This window comes from Chlorocebus sabaeus, chromosome 12 (genome assembly GCF_047675955.1).
Source record: "Chlorocebus sabaeus isolate Y175 chromosome 12, mChlSab1.0.hap1, whole genome shotgun sequence".
Taxonomy (NCBI): domain Eukaryota; kingdom Metazoa; phylum Chordata; class Mammalia; order Primates; family Cercopithecidae; genus Chlorocebus; species Chlorocebus sabaeus.
This window is the reverse complement of record NC_132915.1, coordinates 66,147,735-66,169,093: the sequence shown is the minus strand read 5'-3', so window position 1 is coordinate 66,169,093 and position 21,359 is coordinate 66,147,735. Positions and strand designations below refer to the sequence as shown.

The 21,359-nt window shown below is 44.5% G+C and overlaps 1 protein-coding gene across 3 annotated transcripts in view; it reads left to right on the top strand.

Annotated features, from left to right (window-relative positions):
- Nucleotides 1-20,671, top strand: part of ZBTB5 (zinc finger and BTB domain containing 5) — a 46,459-nt gene extending 25,788 nt beyond the window's left edge. For 2 of the 3 annotated variants that reach the window (XM_007968706.3, XM_007968705.3), the window contains exon 2: nucleotides 16,244-20,671. In XM_007968706.3, the coding sequence (XP_007966897.1) occupies nucleotides 16,248-18,281 (2,034 nt within the window). In that variant the 5' untranslated portion in view covers nucleotides 16,244-16,247 and the 3' untranslated portion in view covers nucleotides 18,282-20,671. The remainder of the gene's footprint in view (nucleotides 1-16,243) is intronic. The other variant, XM_073021781.1, reaches the window with a different exon arrangement.
- The last annotated feature ends 688 nt before the right edge of the window (nucleotides 20,672-21,359 follow it).

The following is a 21,359-nucleotide window of genomic DNA, read 5'->3' as shown; positions in this document are numbered from 1 at the left end:
TTAGTTCAAAATTATGTGCCTCACGGTTATCCTTTCTGATGACTTGTAATTATTAACATCAGTTATGAGCAGTCACTATCCAATACCTACCTTTCTAGCCTATTTTCCAGCCAAACCAAATACATTGTTTTACCCACCTCAACCCCTTCTCCACCTTTACCTCTGTCTAGAATGTACTTTCCCTCTCAGTTTGTCCAAATCCAACCAAAACCTAGCTCTGTTGTCAATGCCACCATGAAGCTAGAAATAACCGTTGCCTTCTCCAAACCATTGAGAGGTTCCTTCACCTCTTACGTGGCACTTAGTGCTTTCTACTTTGTAATATCATTATTCATGTATATCTTATTTCCACTAAACATCTGTGACAGTACTGTCCCATACAAATCTATGCTCCACAGCACTTAACCTTGAACAAGTAAGCACTTTAAAACATTAGGTGGGCCGGGCGCGGTGGCTCAAGCCTGTAATCCCAGCACTTTGGGAGGCCGAGGCGGGCGGATCACGAGGTCAGGAGATCGAGACCATCCTGGCTAACACGGTGAAACCCCGTCTCTACTAAAAAATACAAAAAAACTAGCCGGGCGAGGTGGCGGGCGCCTGTAGTCCCAGCTACTCGGGAGGCTGAGGCAGGAGAATGGCGTAAACCCTGGAGGCGGAGCTTGCAGTGAGCCGAGATCCGGCCACTGCACTCCAACCTGGGGGACAGAGCGAGACTCTGTCTCAAAAAAAAAAAAAACAAAAAAAACCAAAAAAAACATTAGGTGATGCTGGCATGGTGGCTCACACTTGTAATCTCAGCACTTTGGGAGGCCAAGGCAGGAGGATTGCCTGAGCCCAGGAGTTCGAGACCAGCTAGAGCAACATAGTGAGACCCTTCTCTACAAATAATAAAAATTTAGCTGGGCATGGTGACATGTGCCTGTAGTACCAGTATTTGGGAGGCTGAGGTGGGAGAGTCACTTGAGCTAGGGAAGTGGAGGCTACAGTGAGCTGTGATTGCACTACCACACTCCAGCCTGGGTGGCAAAGCAAGACCCTGTCTCAAAAACAAAACAAAAAACATATTACATGGATGGACTTGTATACAAAAAATACACAAGTACCTTTATGGGCTGTTGAAGTCCCCTGAGCTGTATATCCCCTCTACTACCTAGCTCCAAGCTGCTGGGCCTCTTTTCCCCCTTAGTGGGTCAGCTGTCTCTTTTTGCAGCTATCAACTTAACCTCATTTAAGCAGCCACTCCTTGCCCTCATTCTGGAGTTGCTGCTTCAGTTAGTTAGGGAACTAGAAAAACTTGAATTTTGTTTCAAACAAAAGACTGTGTGAGGGCTTGAGGGACTTTCCTGTGAGGAAATCTTTAATCCATAGTCTTTAATCTTTATTTTGGATATTCTGAGACTTTTTCTTTCTGGTTTTTGGCTGATTTTAGAGATAGTTGTGATTCTCAGAAAAGTGATTGTTCGGTAATATGTTACAATTCATCCATATATAGCAAAACTTTATTCAGCAAATAATTTACTGAGTATTTTATGTCAGGCACTTTGAGAGAGAGAAAATACAGTTCCTGCCCTCAAAGTGTTTTAGTAGAAAAAGCATTTGAGTTTGTACTGGGAATGTAAGTACGGTACTAATACTTTTTCTTATTCAAACTGAGTTATAGAGTTCTAGGTCAATTCATCCCTAGGGATTTTGGCCTGGAAAAGTGGCAATGTGGGAGAATTGGAGAGTTAGGTGGATGGTAAGGGCTTCCAGCATTAGCTCGCCTTCCTCAGTCATGCTTATCTTTAGTCCCTAGTGGAATTTTCCTGTTTTATAGAACTAATCTGTTCAGTTTCTGAGCCAACCCTGACAGAGCAGAACCAGAGATATAATGACATTAGTCATGCTGACAGGTCTGGTTTCTTGGGGTTAACCCAGGCATCATTGTCCCCACCTAGTTCCAGCTTTCCTTTACTCCCACTTTGCTGGTCAAATAAGAACAATGGATGTATGTTCCAGTACCCTACTCTGTCTGACTTGGAGCCCTGTCAAAATTCCTAGCCTGAGCCAGATGGGTGACTCATGCCTGTAATCCCAGCACTTCAGGAGGCTGAGGCAGGTGGATTGCTTGAGCCCAGGAGTTTGAAACCAGCCTGGGCAACATGGCAAAACTCCGTATCTACAAAAAATACAAAACTTAGCCAGGCATGGTGACACGCACTTGCAGTTCCAGCTACCCAGGAGGTTGAGGTGGGAGGATCACCTTGAGCCTGGGAGGTCAAGGCTGCAGTGAACCGTGATCAGGCCACTGTACTCCAGCCTGGGTGAGAGAGTGAGATCCTGTCTCAAAAAAAAAAAAAAAATTCCTAGCCTGTACTTTGGGAGCCTGTGGTGGGAGGATTGCTTGAGCCCTGGAGTTCAAGAGCAGCCTGGGCATATTGAGACCCCATCTGTACTTTAAAACAAAACAAAACAAAATCCTAGCTTTCTTGAGTGGGTCCGGGTCCTTGCTTTGTTTTGCTCTCTGACATTTGTTTTTATCTTTATCATCTCTACAAGTGGAGGAAATGTTCTGTCTAGTTATTTTTCTGCTGATGAAATGGGAGAGTTCCCTGACTCCCCTCGCAGGATGCGTGACAAGGGTGTGGCTCGTCTGTTTGGCTACTGCCACTGCTAAAACCCCTTACAGGAGGAGGAGCACAGAGACAGGCAGGGACAGGAGCTGGGGCAAGCTGTTTTAGGGTCTGGCCCCACAGTGGCGTCTAGGGGTGGGTGCCTGTAGCTCCCGAAGCCCCACTGGGCATGCTACAGTGTTCTTTTAGCTCTGCTGTCTGCAGATGGGTTAAGTGTTAACCAGCTCAGTTCCTTCTTGGTATTTGGGTTCTTGTCCGGAATCCAGGAGGAATCAGGTCACACATAGACTTGAAGGATTAAGTGTTAACCAGCCCAGTGCCTTCTTGGTATTTGGGTTCTTGTCCGGCATCCAGGAGGAATCAGGCCACACACGGACTTGAAGGATGGTGTATGTGGGGATTTTATTGGATGATGGAGGTGGCCCTCAGTGGGGTGGATGGGGAGCTGGAAAGGGGATGGAGTGGGAAGATGATCTTCCCCTGGAGTTCAGCTGTCCTGCGGCTGATCTCCTCTCTGACCATCCCCAGCTGAATGGCTCTTGACATTCAGATTCTCCTTCTCTTCTCTCCTTCTCTGCCAAGCTGTTCTTTTGCTCCTCTGCACTCCTGGCTGTCTGCTCATCTGCCTGTGGAACCTGGGGTTTGGGGTTTATATGCATGCAGGATAGCATGGCGTGGCAGGCCAAAAGGCAACATTTGGGCACAAAAATAGGAATGCCTGTTCTCATTTAGGGCCACAGGTTTCCAGGCTTGAGGGTGGGGCCTTAGCTGGGGTACTGCCCTCTTCCCAGTATTTCCCTGTCTCTTGTCCATATTACTAGGGTTTTTGTTTTTGCTCAGCCCACACAGAAGTAGGATCTGCTAGGGTTTTATCTAGATTGGGCTCCTGAATGTTAAGGATTCCTTAGAATGTTAATTTGCTTTCTGCAGGTGACAAGTGTGGATCCTGCCTGGCAGACAAGCAGCAAATTACTTGATATGGTAGTAGATGATGTTTGAGTATGGGTGCAGTTTTTGTTATGAATAGTATAGTATTGAGAAGCATGTGGGTATATCAGTGTATGAATTAAATAGTTTAAAATGTGCTGGCTTGTTCTCCAAAGATACAAAGGAACCTTTTTCTTAGCCTAAGTAAAGCATTATTAGAAAAGTAAATCTATTGAGAAAAGTCAACTTTTGATTATTGATGTTAATGTAATGGACAGTAATATGAGTGTGTTTTCTTAATTATATTTAGTTTTTAAATTCCTAAATATTTGTTCCTGCAGATAACAAATACTGAACTATACACTTGCTTTGGGTCAGACACAGTTATACATCAGTGAATTGCTTGCCACACTCTCCTCTCCATACTCTCCTCATATATTGACTCATATTGTCACATTTTGGAGCCTTTTAAAGAGACCTGAAGCCTTTTTCCTTGGTTAGAAGGCTTCAGACAGGCAACGTTGGGTAAGACTCTTACTTACTTAGCCTGAGCTCTGTTAAGGCTTTTAGACTGGCCCTCTGACTTTGCTAGAGTTACTTGAGAGTTCTGAGTAACAATGATCTTGATTCATGATTCCCTTCCATTAGAGTAAATAACAAATTTTATACCCCCCAAACGAACTGAATTTTAAAAATAATCCCTCTAGATGCAAAAATATTCTAAAGGTTTTGAGATAGCTGATGTAATTTGAACTTCATGTTTGTGTGGCAGAGATCCAGCATAAACCAGGTTAAGGTAAAAGGGGAATTCATTGGCTCTTGAAACAAGTTCTAGGGTGGTGCTAACTTTAGTCATGCCTGGATTCCAGAGTCTTGATATCTTCTGAACACTATTTTTGGTATCACTTTCTTCTGTGTTGGCTTCATTCTCAAACAGGCAAAAATGGTCACTTTCAGTGCTGGATTTATATCTCCCTCACAGTTTGTTATCTGGGTGAAAATAGTCTCTTTCTTGGTAGTACCAGCAGAAGTCCACAGGCAGACTCCATTGGCAGAACTTGGGTCACATACCCATGTCTGAAACAATCACTAATCAAGGAGAGTGGGTACTAAGTTGGCTGGGTCTCCCTGGATCCTCCATCTCTTGGTAAACTAAGGGGTTTGCGGCAGTTCGATCTGCACCACATGGACTCATGGACTAAAAATGGATGGGAAGTGATTTCCTCCAAAGACACAGATGGACCCCTCCTCCCGGAAAAGGTGGAGATAGTATTTGAATGTTGATTTGTGGGGAAATGGTAAAAAGTTTCATATGTTACAGTTACTTAGTGCTGTGTAACAGATCTCCTGAAAACTTCAAGGTGCTCACACCTGTAATCCCAATGCTTTGGAAGGCTGAGGCGGAAGGATCCCTTGAGTACAGGAGTTCGAGACCAGCCTGGTCAACATAGGGAGACCCCGTCTCTTAAAAAAAAAAAAAAAAAAGCTGTGTGTGGTAGTCCGTGCCTGTAGTCCCAGCTAACAGGAGGAGGCTGAGGTGGGAGGATTGCTTGAGCCCAGGAGTTCAAGGCTGTAGTGAGCTATAACTGTGCCACTGCACTCCAGCCTGGATGACAGAGCAAGACTGTCACTATTTAAAGAGAGAGAGACACAGACAGACATGTGGCATCTTAGAATCCAATGAAGGAATAGAGATTTCTTGTTCACCTAATGGTTATGGGACAGGGGTAGGGGATTGAGAGTGCAACATATATGATGTAAATATACAAGAATATTCCTTACTAATAGACAGTAGCATCTGTTTATCCATATGGTTACATGTTGCTTTATTCTTTAGTATCACCAGGTGTGTGTAGCAGATACTGTGTGGCTCTGACCAGATGCCCTTGATCCCTATTACGGGTTCTGTGCACCCATTCTCTAGCTATTGTGTGCTTAAGAGCTTGCATCTGTGACTCTTGAGGACTGCCTTTGGGTGACTGGCATCACTTGGTGCATGGGCCCAGAGAACCAGAAGTGCCTAGCAGTTTACATTGCCCTAGGGAGGCTTTTAGTCATTGACTGACTGCAGGGCTATGAAAGACCAGCACCTTTGCCTTGAGGTGGCTCAAACTCAGAGGCATTGTTTATACTCCATAGCACACCTGCTAGATCACAATAAGGCTGGGATTTTGCCCCATATCATACCTTTGCTTGGCTGCTGCTTCCTTCTCCTGCTCCTTACTCCGATTTCTCCTGGGAACAACTTCTTGATAAATCACTTGCACTTGAATCTTTCTCTTATGGTTTGCTTCTGGGGAACCCTAATTAAAACAGTATGAATCTAAGCCTCCTTTGTATTCATAGTCTTTGGAATCACTTTTGAGCTTTATATTAATAGTGATATACACTGCTATTTCCAACTAATTCTTGGAATATTGACTTTTGGGTTTTGGGGATGGCCAAAACATATATCAAAAATAATGCTAGTATGTCAGCTGCATTTGGTTTAACTCATGACCCCATTTTTACTGTGAGTTGTGCTTCTGTTTCTAGATATTAAATAGCTTATCTTAAAATTCAGTCAGTGCAATTGAAACTGCCTTTGCAAAATCATAACTGAGAAAATTATGACAGCGAAAGATATCAGACCTAACCGACCCCATCTTGCTTCTAACCTCTAAACTGTCCTTGTTCATTCCTGTGTATAGGCAAAACTAGCCTTGGGAAGGAATTTTATTTACAGTTTAAAGCTAAACTGTTCTTGTAAAACAAATGAAAGGCCACCAGACACCAAGTTAGAATTAGAGGGGCTGGAATTCTAAATATTACCAGCCATCATTAGGTAGGTCATAAGAGTTGCAACTTCCCCAATTACTCTTGAAGATAACATCACTATTGTGAACCTCAGATTGGCCTTTTGAGATGTCTTTTCAGGTTTTTGCATTTCTGACAACTGGATGGCCCCACCTGGACCTGCCAACCAGTTCTGTATCCCCCACCGAGGAACTGACCCAGCATAAGAGAACAGCTTCAACTCCCTAGATTTCATCCCTAACCCAACCGATCAGCACTCCTGACTCACTGGCCCCCACCCACCAAATTATCCTTAAAAACTCTGATCCCCGAGTTTTCAGGAAGACTGATTTTAGTAATAGTAAAACTCCGGTCCTCCCACACAGCTGGTTCTGTGTGAATTCCCCTTTCTCTGTTGCAGTTCCGCTGTCTTGATAAATCGGCTCTCTGTAGGCAGGGGCATGGTGAACCTATTGAGCAGTTACACAACCACAGCAATAGGTTGCCCTTCACTGTGCATGAATCATTCTTCCTGATCCATTCAGAAAGATTGGTATTTACTGTGTTAATAATTGCATTACCTGGTTTGTGATACAATAACTATTTATATCATTATTGTATCATAGGAAGCTTTCTGTCCCTTAAATAATATAATTATTATCCTCTCCATAACATTTGATAGATATTTCCTACAAAACTATTTAGTACTGATGCCTTTTAGGGGGTGATAATGACAGTTTTTTCTAATTGTATGTATGTGGTTATAGTCTATTCAGGCTTTCTTTTTACATTTATTATCTTACCAAAAGTATATGTAAATTTGCTAAGTGCATGTCTTTTTTTTTTTTTTTTTTTTTGAGACGATCTCACTCTGTCGCCAGGCTGGAGTGCAGTGGCACTACCTTGGCTCAATGCAGTCTCCATCTCCCAGGTTCAAGCGATTCTTGTGCCTCAGCCTCCCAAATATCTGGGATTACAGGCCTGTGCCACCACACCCAGCTAATTTTTTTATTTTTGGTAGAGACAGGGTTTCGCCATGTTGGTCAGGCTGGTCTCAAGCTCCTGGCCTCAAGTGTTCCACCCACCTTGGCCTCCCAGAATGCTGGGATTGTAGTCATGAGCCACTGTGCCTAGCCAGTGAACATCATTTAATGAATCAGTAGTTCTACAAGATTTAAGACAAACACCAGGCCTTACCTTCCCTGCTTTCCATTTTCTTTTCTTTTTAAATTTTTTTTGGCGATAGGGTCTCACTCTGTCACCCAAAGTAGAGTGCAGGTAGTATGATCTCAGCTCACTGCACCCTCTACCCCTGCGGGCTCAAGCTATCCTCCCACAGCTATCCTCCCACCTCAGTCTCCTGAGTAGCTGGGACTATAGGTGTGCATCACTACGCCCGGCTATTTTTTTGTGTTTTTGGTGGAGATGGGGGTCTCACCATGTTGCCCAGGTTCCTGTTTTCCATTTTCTCTTCTCCAAGACTACCACTTTCAACTCTTAGCTAATTCTTTTGGTAATTACATATATATATTAAATAATATGCTTGGAGCTAATTTTTTTTTTTTTTTTTTTTTTTTTTTTTTTTTTGAGATGGAGTTTTGCTTTGTTGCCCAGGCTGGAGTGCGGTGGCGTGATCTCGGCTCACTGCAACCTCCGCCTCCCAGGTTCAAGCAGTTCTCCTGCCTCAACCTCCCGAGTAGCTGGGATTACAGGTGTGTGCCACCACACCCAGCTAATTTTTGTATTTTTAGTAGAGACAGGGTTTCACCATGTTGGTCAGGCTGGTCTTGAACTCTTGACCTCAGATGATCTGCCTGCCTTGGCCTCCCAAAGTGCTGGGATTATAAGCGTGAGCCACCATGCCTGGCAGGAACTAATTCTTAATTTTAGTTTAGGCATTATCTATTGACATCTTCCTTGATTAAAGGTAAGACTGTTACTCTTTATGAATTTGTTAATTTCTCCTTGTAATTCTACCAGTTTTGCTCAATGCATATTACTCATTCTTCTATCTTCCGAATATAATTAAAATTTTTGTTAGATCAGCAGTTTACGAAGTATAGTCCAGTGATCTGTATGGGCCCCCCAGACTTTTTCAAGGGGTCTGTGAGGTCAGAACTTTTTATAATGATACAAAGACTTATTTGCTTTTTTTTTTGGAGCAGTTTCCTTGTCTGGGGTAGATACCTGGGGTTTGTTGTCTCGGGCCAAGAAAATTTGGGACACAGACACACACGAGGAGTTTAGGAGTGGAGGTTTAATAGGCCAAAGAAAGAAACAAAGAGAAAGGAAAACAGCTCTCTCTCTAGTGAGACAGAAGGGCTTCTGAAAGGAATTGACCAGCCAGTGGCAGAATTTGCCAGATTTTATAGGCAGGCTTGAGTAGGTGGTATCTGATTTACGTAGGGCCCACAGATTGGTTTGATCACGTGTGACGTTTACATAGCACATGGGGAAGGCTGGCCATTCTATCCTAATCTTATTATGCAAATGGACTTTCTCCTTGGCCTGCCCTGTTGTCTGCTCCTTACTGTACACATTGCTGAAAAAGAGAAGGGAAGATGAAGCCACCGTTTTGAACGTGATTGGCACAACTGCTGGCATCTATGTCTGCAGCTTTATTTTACAGGTTGCTCTTTGTTAGAAAGAAAAATGACTTGGGGCTGCTTTTCATTAAAAGGAAAACCTTACTGACTTCTTTACCCTCAGTGTCTGCCTAATTTCTCTTTAATTCCTATGTCATTTTTTACTCATTCTTTTTTTTTTTGAGAGTCTCATACTATCACCCAGACTAGAGTGCAGTGGGTACAGTCTTGGCTCACTGCAACCTCCACCTCCTGGGTTCAAGCAATTCTCATATGTCTCGCCTCCCGAGTAGCTGAGACTACAGGCATGCGCCACCATGCCTGACTAATTTCTACATTTTTAATAGAGGCAGGGTTTCACCATGTTGGTCAAGCTGGTCTCAAACTCCTGGCCTCTGCCCACCTGGACCTCCAAAAGAGCTGGGATTACAGGCATGAGCTACTGCGCTGGTCCTTTTTTTTACTCATTCATGAATGTGGAATGGAGTTCCAGAGGCCATGCAATGTGTGGTATCACAAACCTGAATGCAGAAGCAAATATGAGAATCCAGTTGTCTTCTCTTAATGCCAAAATATAAAACAATACCCCTCTTATGTTTTTGGAAAATAGTTATTTATTTTTTAAATAACTTTTTTTTAATATAGAGATGGAATCTCGCTATGTTGCCCAGGCTGATCTTGAACTCCTGGGCTTAACTGATCCTTCCACCTCAACCTCCCAAGGTGCTTGCTGGTTTTACAGGTGTGAGCCACCATGCCAGGCCCAGTTATTAAAATGTTATGTTAACATGTAATTGTTTATCATTTGTTTTTATTATTTTTTTGAGACGGAGTCTCGCTCTGTCACCAGGCTGGAGTGCAGTGGCGTGATCTTGGCTCACTGCACTCTCCGCCTCCCAGGTTCAAGCGATTCCCCTGCCTCAGCCTCCCGAGTAGCTGGGACTACAGGCACGGGCCACCATGCCCAGCTAATTTTTGTATTTTTAGTGGAGTCGGGGTTTCACCATGTTGGCCAGGATGGTCTCGATCTCTTGACCTCATGATTTGCCCGCCTTGGCCTTCCAAAGTGCTGGGATTGTAGGCGTGAGCCACCGTGCCTGGCTGTAATTTGTTTATTATTATTTTTAAATAAGTTGACAAATAGTTTTAAATTTTCTGTTTTAATTTCTTTAGAGTTCCTTTTTTTAAGAAAATTTACCCTACTTCTTTAGCAGTCCATGACAGAATAATCAGGACTTAATAAATTGGTACTTGAAGATGTTACAGTGTAACACCAACTCATCTGTCCTTCTGTTGTTTGGTTCTTTCTTTCATTTCTAGGAAGATCACCACTTACTCATTAAAACTATGCATTTCCAAAGTCACCTGGATTAATATGTAGAGGGGCCCTGTTTGTCAGAGGGATGCTATGGTGGACATCTGTCATTTGCAGCTCCCCAGAATCTTTGAACACCCCTTCCCCCTTCACATTTGGATAGCCTGCAAATTGTGAGTCCCACTTTCCCAAGGTGGAATCATACTTATGGTGCAGACATTAGCCTCTGTATTGCCTGAAGATGGTCTGCCAACAAGGTATAACAGGAAGTTCCAAGCATCCCTAAAGTGTTTTGAGAGGAGCGTGGAGAACTTGAGTTGATCTCAAGGCCTATGATGGGGGATCTAGTGTAGAGCTGAGGATCTCTAGGCTGATGGGAAGTTAAAAGATTGTATGTACTGTTTGCCTATCTTCCAGTATTATTTAAACCTTTTATCTTTGTTGGGGTTGTGTTTAGCTACCTTAGCAGCCTCTTTTCAAAGGTCCCCTGGCTCTTGGAAAATTTCCTCAAAATGGTGTTTCTGCGACCACAATTTTTAAAATTTGATGATTTATTTTAGAGATGAGGTCTTGCCATGTTGCCTAGGCTGGTCTCGAACTCCTGGGCTCAGGTAATCTTCCCACCTTGGCCTTCCAAAGTACTGGGAATTACAGATGTGAGCCACCATGCCCAGTCCCATAATTTTTAAGTAAGCTCTTTTTCTCATATAAGCTCTGTTGCTTATTTAAAAAAGAGAGAGAGAGAGAGAGAGAAGCATTGAACAGAATATTACTGTCCTTTTAAATCAGTATGCCTGGTTGAAATACTATTTATTTGCAAAGTCAGTCTTTTATGGCCCCCCTCATCCATTAAGTCAGGAAAATAATTCCCACCTGCCACTGTTGTTTTGAAGATTAGAAATAATGTAAATTAAAAGTACTTAGAATAGTGACTGTCACGCTCTCACTGGTTACTGTTATACCTGTAATCCCAGGCTGGCAGGAGGATTGCTTGATGCCAGGAGTTCAAGGCTGCAGTGAGCTATGATCATGCCATTGTACTCTAGCCTGGGCAACAGGGTGAAACCCTGTCTCAAAAAAAAAAGCACATTAAAAAGTATATATTTTATTACCACTACCATTACCTCTGTTACTATCACCAGTGAGACTTACTACAATGCTGGGTGATATGGTTTGGCTCCTGTCCCAACCCAAATCTCATCTCAAATTGTAATCCCCACGTGGAGGGAAGGAGGCGATTGGATCCTGGGGGTGGTTTCCCCCATGCTGTTATCGTGACAGTGAGTTCTCACAATGTCTGATGGTTTTATAAATGACAGTTTCTCCTTCACACACACTCTTCTCCTGCCACCATGTGAAGAAGGTCCTTGCTTTCCCTTCGCCTTCTACCATGATTGTAAGTTTCTTGAGGCCACCTCAGCCATGCAGAACTGTGAGTCAATTAAACCTCTTTCCTTTATAAATTACCCAGTCTTGGGTATTTCTTTATAGCAGTGTGAAAACAGACTAATACACTGGGTCTGTTCCCCACTGTAGGAGAGAAAGCAATAACGCTGAGTGTCTGGTGTTCCTTGGTTTTGCCTGTTGGGCCCAAGCTTCCATGGTCGCTAAGAGCAACTCTGAGACTTGTACAACTTCCCACCACAACTCCCTGTTTAATTTATTTTATTCCTCAAACCAGAATGTTTCTTCCCTGTTACTGCTACAGAATAATCACCCCTCTGGAACTTGGCACTTATTCATATATGAGTATACTTTCTAAGGCAGGGCTATAGACTTATGAGCAGTAATTGCATTTCGTTTAATCTCTCCAAAGCCTTGAGCTCTGTGGGCCCTGAGTGAGTTGGGTGGGGACCTGGGATGTGTGTGCTGCTGCCTGCCACTGCTGGCTCTCTGCTTTCTGCAGGAAAGCTTGGTAAAGCAAGAAGGGATGTGGCAGTGGCTGCATCTTTGGAGATCTCATCTCTCACACATGATAGCAAAGAGCAGACACCTCAGTGGGAAAGTGTGTGTTTCAGTGATCTATTTTGTTGTTGGAAATTCATCAGAGGTCAACAAACATAGGAGGCAACATGTGGCTGCTGCTTTGAGGCATTTTGCTTTTCCGATAGTTAACTTTCCAAGTATAGCTGAATAGCATAAGAGTCTCAGTCGCCACAGTAGACCCTTGGGTTTTGTGGACTTAGTTTGCCATTTCAGTTATTTCCCACGATCCTGACCAACTTTGGCCTGTAAGACTGTACGGCTGGGGCATCAGAGCAAGTGGTTGGGCCTGGGGAGCCGCTTGGCACCCATGCTGCCTTCTTATGAAATGCCATGATGGTATTTGTGAATTTTGGAGATTTGCAAAGATCTCAGGTATATCCCTTTAGAATGCCACGGATCTACCTTTTTTTAAAAAAAATTTTATAAATATGATTATACATTTTTATGTATTTATTTGAGACAGAGACTTGCTCTGTCGCCCAGGTTGCAGTGCAGCGATCTTCGCTGTCTATAACCTCTGCCCCCTGGGCTGAAGCAATCCTCCCGCCTTAGCCTCCCAAGTACGCTGGGACTACATGGCGGGCACTTGCCACCATGGCCGGCTACTTTTTGTATTTTTAGTTGAGATGGGGTTTTGCCATGTTACCCAGGGTGGTCTCGAACTCCTGAGCTCAAGCAATCCACCCCCCTCGGCCTCCCAAAGGGTTAGGATTACAGGCATGAGCTACCACACCCAGCCTATAGTTCCGTAAGTCTTATAGGTGAAAAGAAACAACAACAGAACAGCAGTCCCCTGTCCCATCCTTTTCCCCATCAATTACCCACTTCTCAGAGGCAACCACTTTCAGTTATTTCAGCTATTTCTTCCACTATTGACTTCCTTTTTGTTTGTTTGTTTTTTGAGACAGGGTCTCACTCTGTCTCCCAGATTAGAGTGCAGTGACATGATCTCTGCTCACTGCAACCTTTGACTCCCGGGCTCAAGTGATCCACCTCAGCCTCCCAAACAGCTGGGACTGCAGGCACACACCACCATACCCGGCTAATTGTTTTTGTATTTTTAGTAAGAGATGGGGTTTCGCCGTGTTGCTCAGGCTGGTCTCGAACTCCTGGGGGCTCAAGGGACCCACCTACCTTGGCCTCCCAAAGCGCTGGGATTACAGGCATGAGCCACCATGCTCAACCAACTTCTGTACTGCTAAATAACATGCCAAATTACTATTTTTTGAGATAACCTATTTCAGACTGTATTTCTAGATTAATAAGGAAAGCGAAGATTTAACTTTATTATACCTCATCTCCTCTACCCCCTCCCCCCATGCAAAGTTGCTTTGTCTCATCTTCCCAGTATCTCACATTTGGTTAGTGTACTTATTTTATGACTGTGTAAATACTGTCTACAAATGAATTGCATATTGTGTCCTACAAGTAAACAACCTTTTTTTTTTTTCCTGGAGTTAATCGTTGATCCATTTAAAATTTTCTTGTCTTTTTTAATGACCCATCTTCACACTTTGATAGAACTGGTAAATTCTAAGCACTCCCAATCACATCAGGTTATCTCTCCATTCCTTTTTTTTCCACCCGCCTTGGAGACCCACTCCTTGGAGTCCTTCCTGCTCCAGTTTGACTGCTTTTGCTCTCCAGGCCTGCTCCCTAGTTGTCATCTGGGGCTTCATCATTATCCTTGGGATTCCCTTTGCCTGTCTTCTCTAGTGAGTCTCCTGTTTCCTGCAATCTTAGTCGCTTCCTGAGAAAGGGTAAACCTTTGGGTTCTTATCTGAAAATGCCTTAGTTTATCCTAATTGATTAATAGTTTGGCTGAGTGTGGAATTCTAAGTTGGAAATTTTTTTTTTTGGATACTTTTGAAGGAACTGTCATCTTCTAGCTTGCAGTGTGCTATGGCAAAGACAAACGCCCATTTTATTCCTGATATCAGCCTAGTGTGGGGATTTGTATTTTCATATTGTTGAGTACTTGTTGGGCCTTATCAGTCTTAATAAGAAAATTTATTCAGTTCTCAAAATTTAAAAAAATACCATTTCTTGGCTGGGCGCAGTGGCTCCTGCCTGTAATCCCAGCACTTTGGGAGGCCAAGACGGGCGGATCACCTGAGGTCAGGAGTTCAAGACCAGCCTGACCAAGATGGTAAAACCCCCGTCTCTACTAAAAATACAAAAATTAGCCGGGGGTGGTGGCAGGTGCCTATGATCCCAGCTAGTGAGGAGGCTGAGGCAGGAGAATCACTTGAACCGGGGAGGCAGAGGTCAGTGAGCCGACATCGTGCCATTGTACTCTAGCCTGGGGGAACAGAGCGAAACTCTGTCTCAAAACAAAAAAAAAAACCATTTCTTACATCATTTTCACCCTCTGTATTCTTACTTTTCTCTTTCTGTAGTCAAGATATTGGACCTGATTAATTCCTTCACTTTTTCTTATTCATTCACTTATTTTTATTTTATTTTCTGAGACAGGGCCTTGCTCTGTTGCTTAGGCTAGAGTGCAGTGGCCCAGTCACAGTTCACAGAAGCCTTGACTTCCCAGGCTCAAGTGATCCTCCCACCTCAGCCTCCCAAGTAGCTGGGACCACAGGTGCACACCACCATACTCAGCTAATTTTTTTTTGAGACAGGTTTCACTCTCACCCAGGTTGGAGTGCAGCGGTGCGATCTCTGCTCACTGCAGCCTCTGCCTCCCAGGCTCAAGTGATCCTCCCCCTTCAGCCTCTTGAGTAGCTGGGACCAGAGGCACACACCACCATGCCCGGCTAATTTTTTGTATTTTTGGTAGAGACAGAGTTTCACCTTGTTGCCCAGGCTGGTCTCAAACTCCTAAGCTCAGGCAGTCCTCCCACCATAGCCTCCAAAAGTGCTATAGGATTACAGGCATGAGCCACCGCATCTGGCCTAGGGTTGTTTTGTTTTGTTTTTGTTTTTTCTATTGGATAGATTTTCAGCCAGGCCTCGTGCCTTAGCCACACCTTCATTCCATTTCCCCTGGCAAGGGCAACCAGTTCCTTGGCCTTTGGGAATGAGATTTATATGTTAGGTTGTTTTATCCACTGCCAGTTTAGGATTTTCACTTTTGGGGTGTGCTGAGTCAGTTAGCACTGATTTACCTGCTCCCCAGCTTCCAAAATGCTATTGAAGCCCTTCTCATTCTCATTTTTCTTGTGGGTGTATACCTTTAAAACAACAACGAAGCCAAAAAACTTCAGGGTTTTTTTTTTTTTTTTTTTTTTTTTTTCTTTGAGATGAAGTCTGGCTCTGTCGCCCAGGCTGGGAGTGCAGTGGCACGATCTCAGCTCACTGCAACCTCTGCCTTCCGGGTTCAAGCAGTTCTTCTGCCTCAGCCTCCCGAGTACCTGGGATTACAAGTACACACTGCCATGCCTGGCTAATTTTTTTGTATTTTTAGTAGAGACGGAGTTTCACCATGTTGGTCAGGCTCGTCTTGAATTCCTGACCTCAGGTGATCTGCCCGTCTCAGCCTCCCAAAGTGCTGAGATTACAGGTGTGACCCACCACGCCTGGCTTAGTGTCATTTTAGTGGGGTTTCAGGAATGAACAGGGGGCAAATGCATGTGTGCAATCTGCTACCCTCTATAACTGGAAATCTTCCACACTAATATTAATTTGCCCTTTTCACTTATTTAAGGTTCCTAAGATTTTGGAATTTCTTGGCATTCATTCCTCATCGTTAGGGAATGCAAAACTGTAACAAACTTCTGTGGGATAGATATCCATCACTCACACACTGGTCTTTACTAACTTAGCCCCTTAGTGTTATACATGGCTCATATGAAGAGTAAAGGGAAGCCTGTCAGTAGCTGGGCCCACATGTGTGCATGCCTCCTGGGCTGATGGCTGAATTGACATTTGCTCCTTATATGACAAGCTCTTAGTGTATGTGCCCATTATCAGAGAGATCACAGGCTTCAAAGGTCCAAGCTTGGCCATCCATTCCACTCTTTTCATCATACCCTTTGTGTTCTGACTTTGAAGCTTTTCTAGGTCTTAACATTTTCTTTGTTTTCCTGTAGAATCATGGATTTTCCTGGTCACTTTGAACAAATCTTCCAGCAGCTGAACTACCAGAGACTTCATGGCCAGCTCTGTGATTGTGTCATTGTGGTAGGGAATAGACACTTTAAAGCCCACCGCTCCGTGCTGGCGGCATGCAGCACGCATTTCCGAGCCCTGTTCTCAGTGGCAGAAGGAGATCAGACCATGAACATGATCCAGCTGGATAGCGAGGTGGTGACAGCAGAGGCCTTTGCTGCACTGATTGACATGATGTATACCTCCACCCTCATGCTGGGGGAGAGCAATGTTATGGATGTCTTATTGGCAGCCTCTCACCTGCATTTGAACTCTGTTGTTAAGGCATGTAAACATTACTTAACGACAAGGACGCTGCCCATGTCTCCCCCCAGTGAGCGCGTTCAGGAGCAGAGTGCCCGCATGCAGCGCTCCTTTATGCTACAGCAGCTGGGACTAAGTATTGTGAGCTCAGCCCTCAATTCCAGCCAGAATGGCGAGGAGCAGCCAGCCCCCATGAGCTCTTCCATGCGCAATAACCTGGATCAGCGCACGCCCTTCCCCATGAGACGCCTTCATAAGCGCAAGCAGTCTGCAGAAGAGCGGGCCAGGCAGCGCCTCCGACCCTCCATGGATGAGTCTGCCATTTCAGATGTTACACCTGAGAATGGGCCTTCAGGGGTTCATTCTCGGGAGGAGTTCTTTTCACCAGATTCTCTGAAAATTGTGGATAATCCTAAAGCTGATGGAATGACTGATAACCAGGAAGACAGTGCGATCATGTTTGATCAGTCTTTTGGCACTCAAGAAGATGCCCAGGTGCCCAGCCAGTCTGATAACAGTGCTGGCAACATGGCACAGTTGTCCATGGCCTCTCGGGCAACTCAGGTTGAGACTAGTTTTGATCAGGAAGCTGCAACTGAGAAAAGTAGTTTTCAGTGTGAAAATCCTGAGGTTGGCCTTGGTGAGAAGGAGCACATGAGAGTGGTGGTTAAATCTGAGCCCCTGAGCTCGCCTGAGCCTCAGGATGAAGTGAGCGATGTGACCTCACAAGCAGAAGGCAGCGAGTCTGTAGAAGTGGAAGGAGTTGTGGTCAGTGCCGAGAAGATAGACCTCAGCCCTGAAAGCAGTGATCGGAGTTTTTCAGATCCCCAGTCTAGCACAGACAGGGTAGGTGATATCCACATTTTGGAGGTCACAAATAACCTAGAGCATAAGTCCACTTTTAGTATTTCAAATTTTCTTAACAAGAGCAGAGGAAATAACTTTACTGCAAATCAGAACAATGATGATAATATCCCAAACACCACTAGTGACTGCAGGCTGGAGAGTGAGGCCCCCTATTTGTTGAGTCCAGAGGCTGGGCCTGCAGGTGGGCCCTCCTCTGCCCCTGGCTCCCATGTAGAGAACCCATTTAGTGAACCTGCAGACTCCCACTTTGTCAGACCTATGCAGGAGGTGATGGGCCTGCCATGTGTGCAGACTTCAGGCTACCAAGGAGGAGAACAGTTTGGGATGGACTTTTCCAGGTCTGGTTTGGGCCTCCACTCTTCCTTCTCCAGGGTAATGATAGGTTCCCCAAGGGGAGGAGCCAGTAACTTTCCATACTATCGCCGCATAGCTCCCAAAATGCCAGTTGTAACTTCTGTCAGGAGCTCACAGATCCCAGAAAACTCTACCAGTTCCCAGCTAATGATGAATGGAGCTACATCCTCATTTGAAAATGGCCATCCTTCCCAGCCTGGCCCTCCACAGTTGACCAGAGCATCTGCAGATGTTCTGTCAAAGTGCAAGAAGGCCTTATCAGAGCACAATGTTTTGGTTGTAGAGGGAGCTCGCAAGTATGCCTGCAAAATCTGCTGCAAAACTTTTCTGACTTTGACAGATTGCAAGAAACACATCCGTGTTCATACAGGTGAAAAGCCCTACGCCTGCCTGAAGTGTGGCAAGAGGTTTAGTCAGTCCAGCCACCTGTATAAGCACTCAAAGACTACCTGCCTGCGCTGGCAGAGCAGCAATCTTCCCAGCACTTTGCTCTAGCTGTTTGTCCTTACAAGACAACGCTGAGGCCAGTTGTCGGACTGAGTTTCTTTTGGTAAGCAGTTAATGCCTTTGGGTTCGAGGCTTCTAGCTGCCCAGTGGCTCGTAAACAGTTTAGCAACTAATAACTGGAGAACTAACATGTAGTAGTTGTGCTGCTGCATTTCTGAATCAAGTGCACGTCTTGGGAAAGGGATGCAATCCCTGAAACCAGGTTCTTCCTTAGGGTTGAGTAATGCAGTCAGAAAGTAGTTTGTAATTGATGTTGAAAGTGGCACATTTAAAAATTTTAAAGTTGAAGTGCAAAAAAAATTTTCTAGCAATTTTTGTAAGACTGTGTAGCATTTAAATTTCCTATACCTTCTGATGGGAATATTATATCCCTGTACAGTGATGCAAAATGCACTTATGTGTAACCAGTGGTGATTTGGTGCCTGTCTTAAAGGAAGGCCTTTGAGGACACGCCTGTCTGCCACAAATGCTTTAAAGTGTATCCTGAGCTAGTCCTAGGCCTCAGAAAGTACTGTATTTTTTATTTTTACCTGATTTGCAGTCACACACACTGCACTTTGGTGCTGACACTGGGTCCAGAGTGAGCATTCTCTTGGACTATTAGGTGTATATACTTTTGAATACATCACTGTTGGACAGATGTTTTAACAGTTTTTTCTGGTTTAAAAACCAAATTGTAAATGGAGTATGTACTTGTAGAGAGTGACAAGGTATTGTTTCCGTATGTGCTGTTTGAGCAGTATTTTAATCAACTTGTATTACAGATGTTACAGTTCTATGTTAGGAAGTCAGAAAAGAGCTTGTGTTTGTCTTTGTTCTGATGACGTGGAGTCGTTTTGTGGGGTCTTCCATGGCACCTTTACCCATTGCGCCATCCAGATGTTGAGGGCCAGTCTAAGCTGACACATCCTACCCGAGGACAAGCCTGTTCTCCACTTCATTTCTTCACTCCTCCCTCCCCATATAGCAGCTCTCCCAGGTTTAGATTACTGTTTTCGATGACAAATTAACCAAAAATGCCCCCACACGGTTTTTATTACTGTTACATACTATAACAGTACAGACCCTAATTTTATTATCTGTTGCTCCCCCAATCTGATTAAAAATGTTTAAAATTGTTTGAAATCCAAACATGGTAGTGCATGGGTAAATATTTTCTAGCCTGTTTAAGAGTTGACAGCCCATAGCATAGAAGTAATCAAGTAGCATCTGAGACTGTTGGAGGCACTCGGGTCACTGCCCAGGTCCTCTCTGGGCCCTGCATCCTCACTTCCCCAGCCTCACCTTGCTGTCCTCTGGCACTGTGCCGTCGGGGCTGTTAGTGGCACCTGTGTGAGGCCAAGTGTGCGTCCAGGGGAACAGCACAGGTTAATGCATCTCCCTAGGACTCATGAAGTCAGTTTAATTCATGCACGAACATGAGTTTATGTTTTATATGCTTTCTTAGAGATACCAAACCATCATGCATAATTCAGATAAATTATTCAGTTTTTGTGTTTAGAAAGCTAAGTATGAGTAGCTGGAAACAAAAATAAGCGTGTTTTCTCTCCTGTTAGAGTATGCAGTTACACATCTGTGGATAATTTCATGTTCCAGCGGGGCTTGGCATCTCCCATGGACTGATTCCCAGGAAGAAAAGGCCAAAGGGAAACCCGCGATTCCTTTCGAGTAGACGTGGGAAAGAGCCCATTGGAGGATATGGGGTCCTGTGAAATTCAGTTGTGTGTGTGGCTCCCTGTTAGCAGTCATGTTGACATAGTATTAGGAGGCTCCCCATCCACCCTTTACATGATGTAGGGACCAGTGTCTTGTGAGATTAACCTTGGGACACAGTGGGTTAGCCTGGAGAAAACGAGAGGCCCCACCTGGACCCAGGGAGAGGAGCCAGTGACACAGGGAGAGCAGTGCAGCCCTCCTTCCCTTCCCTTTGGAGGAGGTGGTGCCAGGAGCCTGCCCGCTCACCTCTGCTGAAGCATAAGTGGACTTTGCTTTTGGGGCTTATCTCTGATACATGCTGGAGCCCTGCCTCTCCACTGCTAGATGGAACCTGGAATCTCTCATCTACCTCTTAGTCGGTCAGTTTCTACGTGTGAGAAGCTAGCTTGTGGGCCAGTGTCCTTGTACATGCTGTAGCACTTAAAAAATAATTCCAGGGTTCCCTGGAAAACCAGTCCCAGGGTTCCTATGATCTGTAGTTTCTACCTGGATTATAACTGGTATTGGGTACCTGAATTTTGATTGGTTAGCCTTAATTATAGTCTGGCGTGATCATGTAGAATCTTTTCTGGTGATCAGATCATAGAGTTCTATCAAGGCATCCATGTCAGTGGTGCTATGCTGGTTACAGCTTGAGATTTTGAAATAAAAAATTTGTCATATTCATGCCTCTAAATATGTTATTTTTCTTTCGGTTATTAAGGTTGAAACAAAAGAGGGTAATATCTTTTTGCCAGCCCTTCTTTGACTAGTACTTTGTTTTAAACCAAACCTAGTAAGTTAACTGGTCATTCCCCTCAAATCATTCCCTTCTGTCTTCCCCCGCCTTCCTTTTCTGTCTTTGAGCTATGCACATGCATGAGATTTTGCTTTCAGTCTACCCAGTTGCTCTCCGAGGGCCTGCCTAATCTTGTGCTGCTCCCTGGACCTGCCTCTCAAGTTGGAAACTCCATCTGCCAGTTCTGGAAGCTGATTCCTTGAGCACAGAGCAGGGCTTTGGCAATGGCAGTGCTGTGGCCTGACCTTGGAGAGGAGGGGGTAAGGTGGTGATTTAAAAAAAAAACCATCCACCTGGGGGCAGGGAGGGGCTGGGGGGACAGGATGGGCAAAGGGAACCATGTGTAGGTGCTGAAACTGATTTTAAAATTAAATCCACCTACCGCTAATTGTTCTTGACCAAAATAAGAGTGTTAAACGTCCTTACCTAGTTCTCATTTCTTCCAGTTAACTCCTTTTCTGGAAGGGCTCTTTAATTTTCCTGATGGTCTAGGTATCAGATTCAAGTGCCGTGGTCACAACTGGGTTCTGCTTGTCCCGTCCTTGGTGAGGGACAAGTGAAGGAATCTGGGC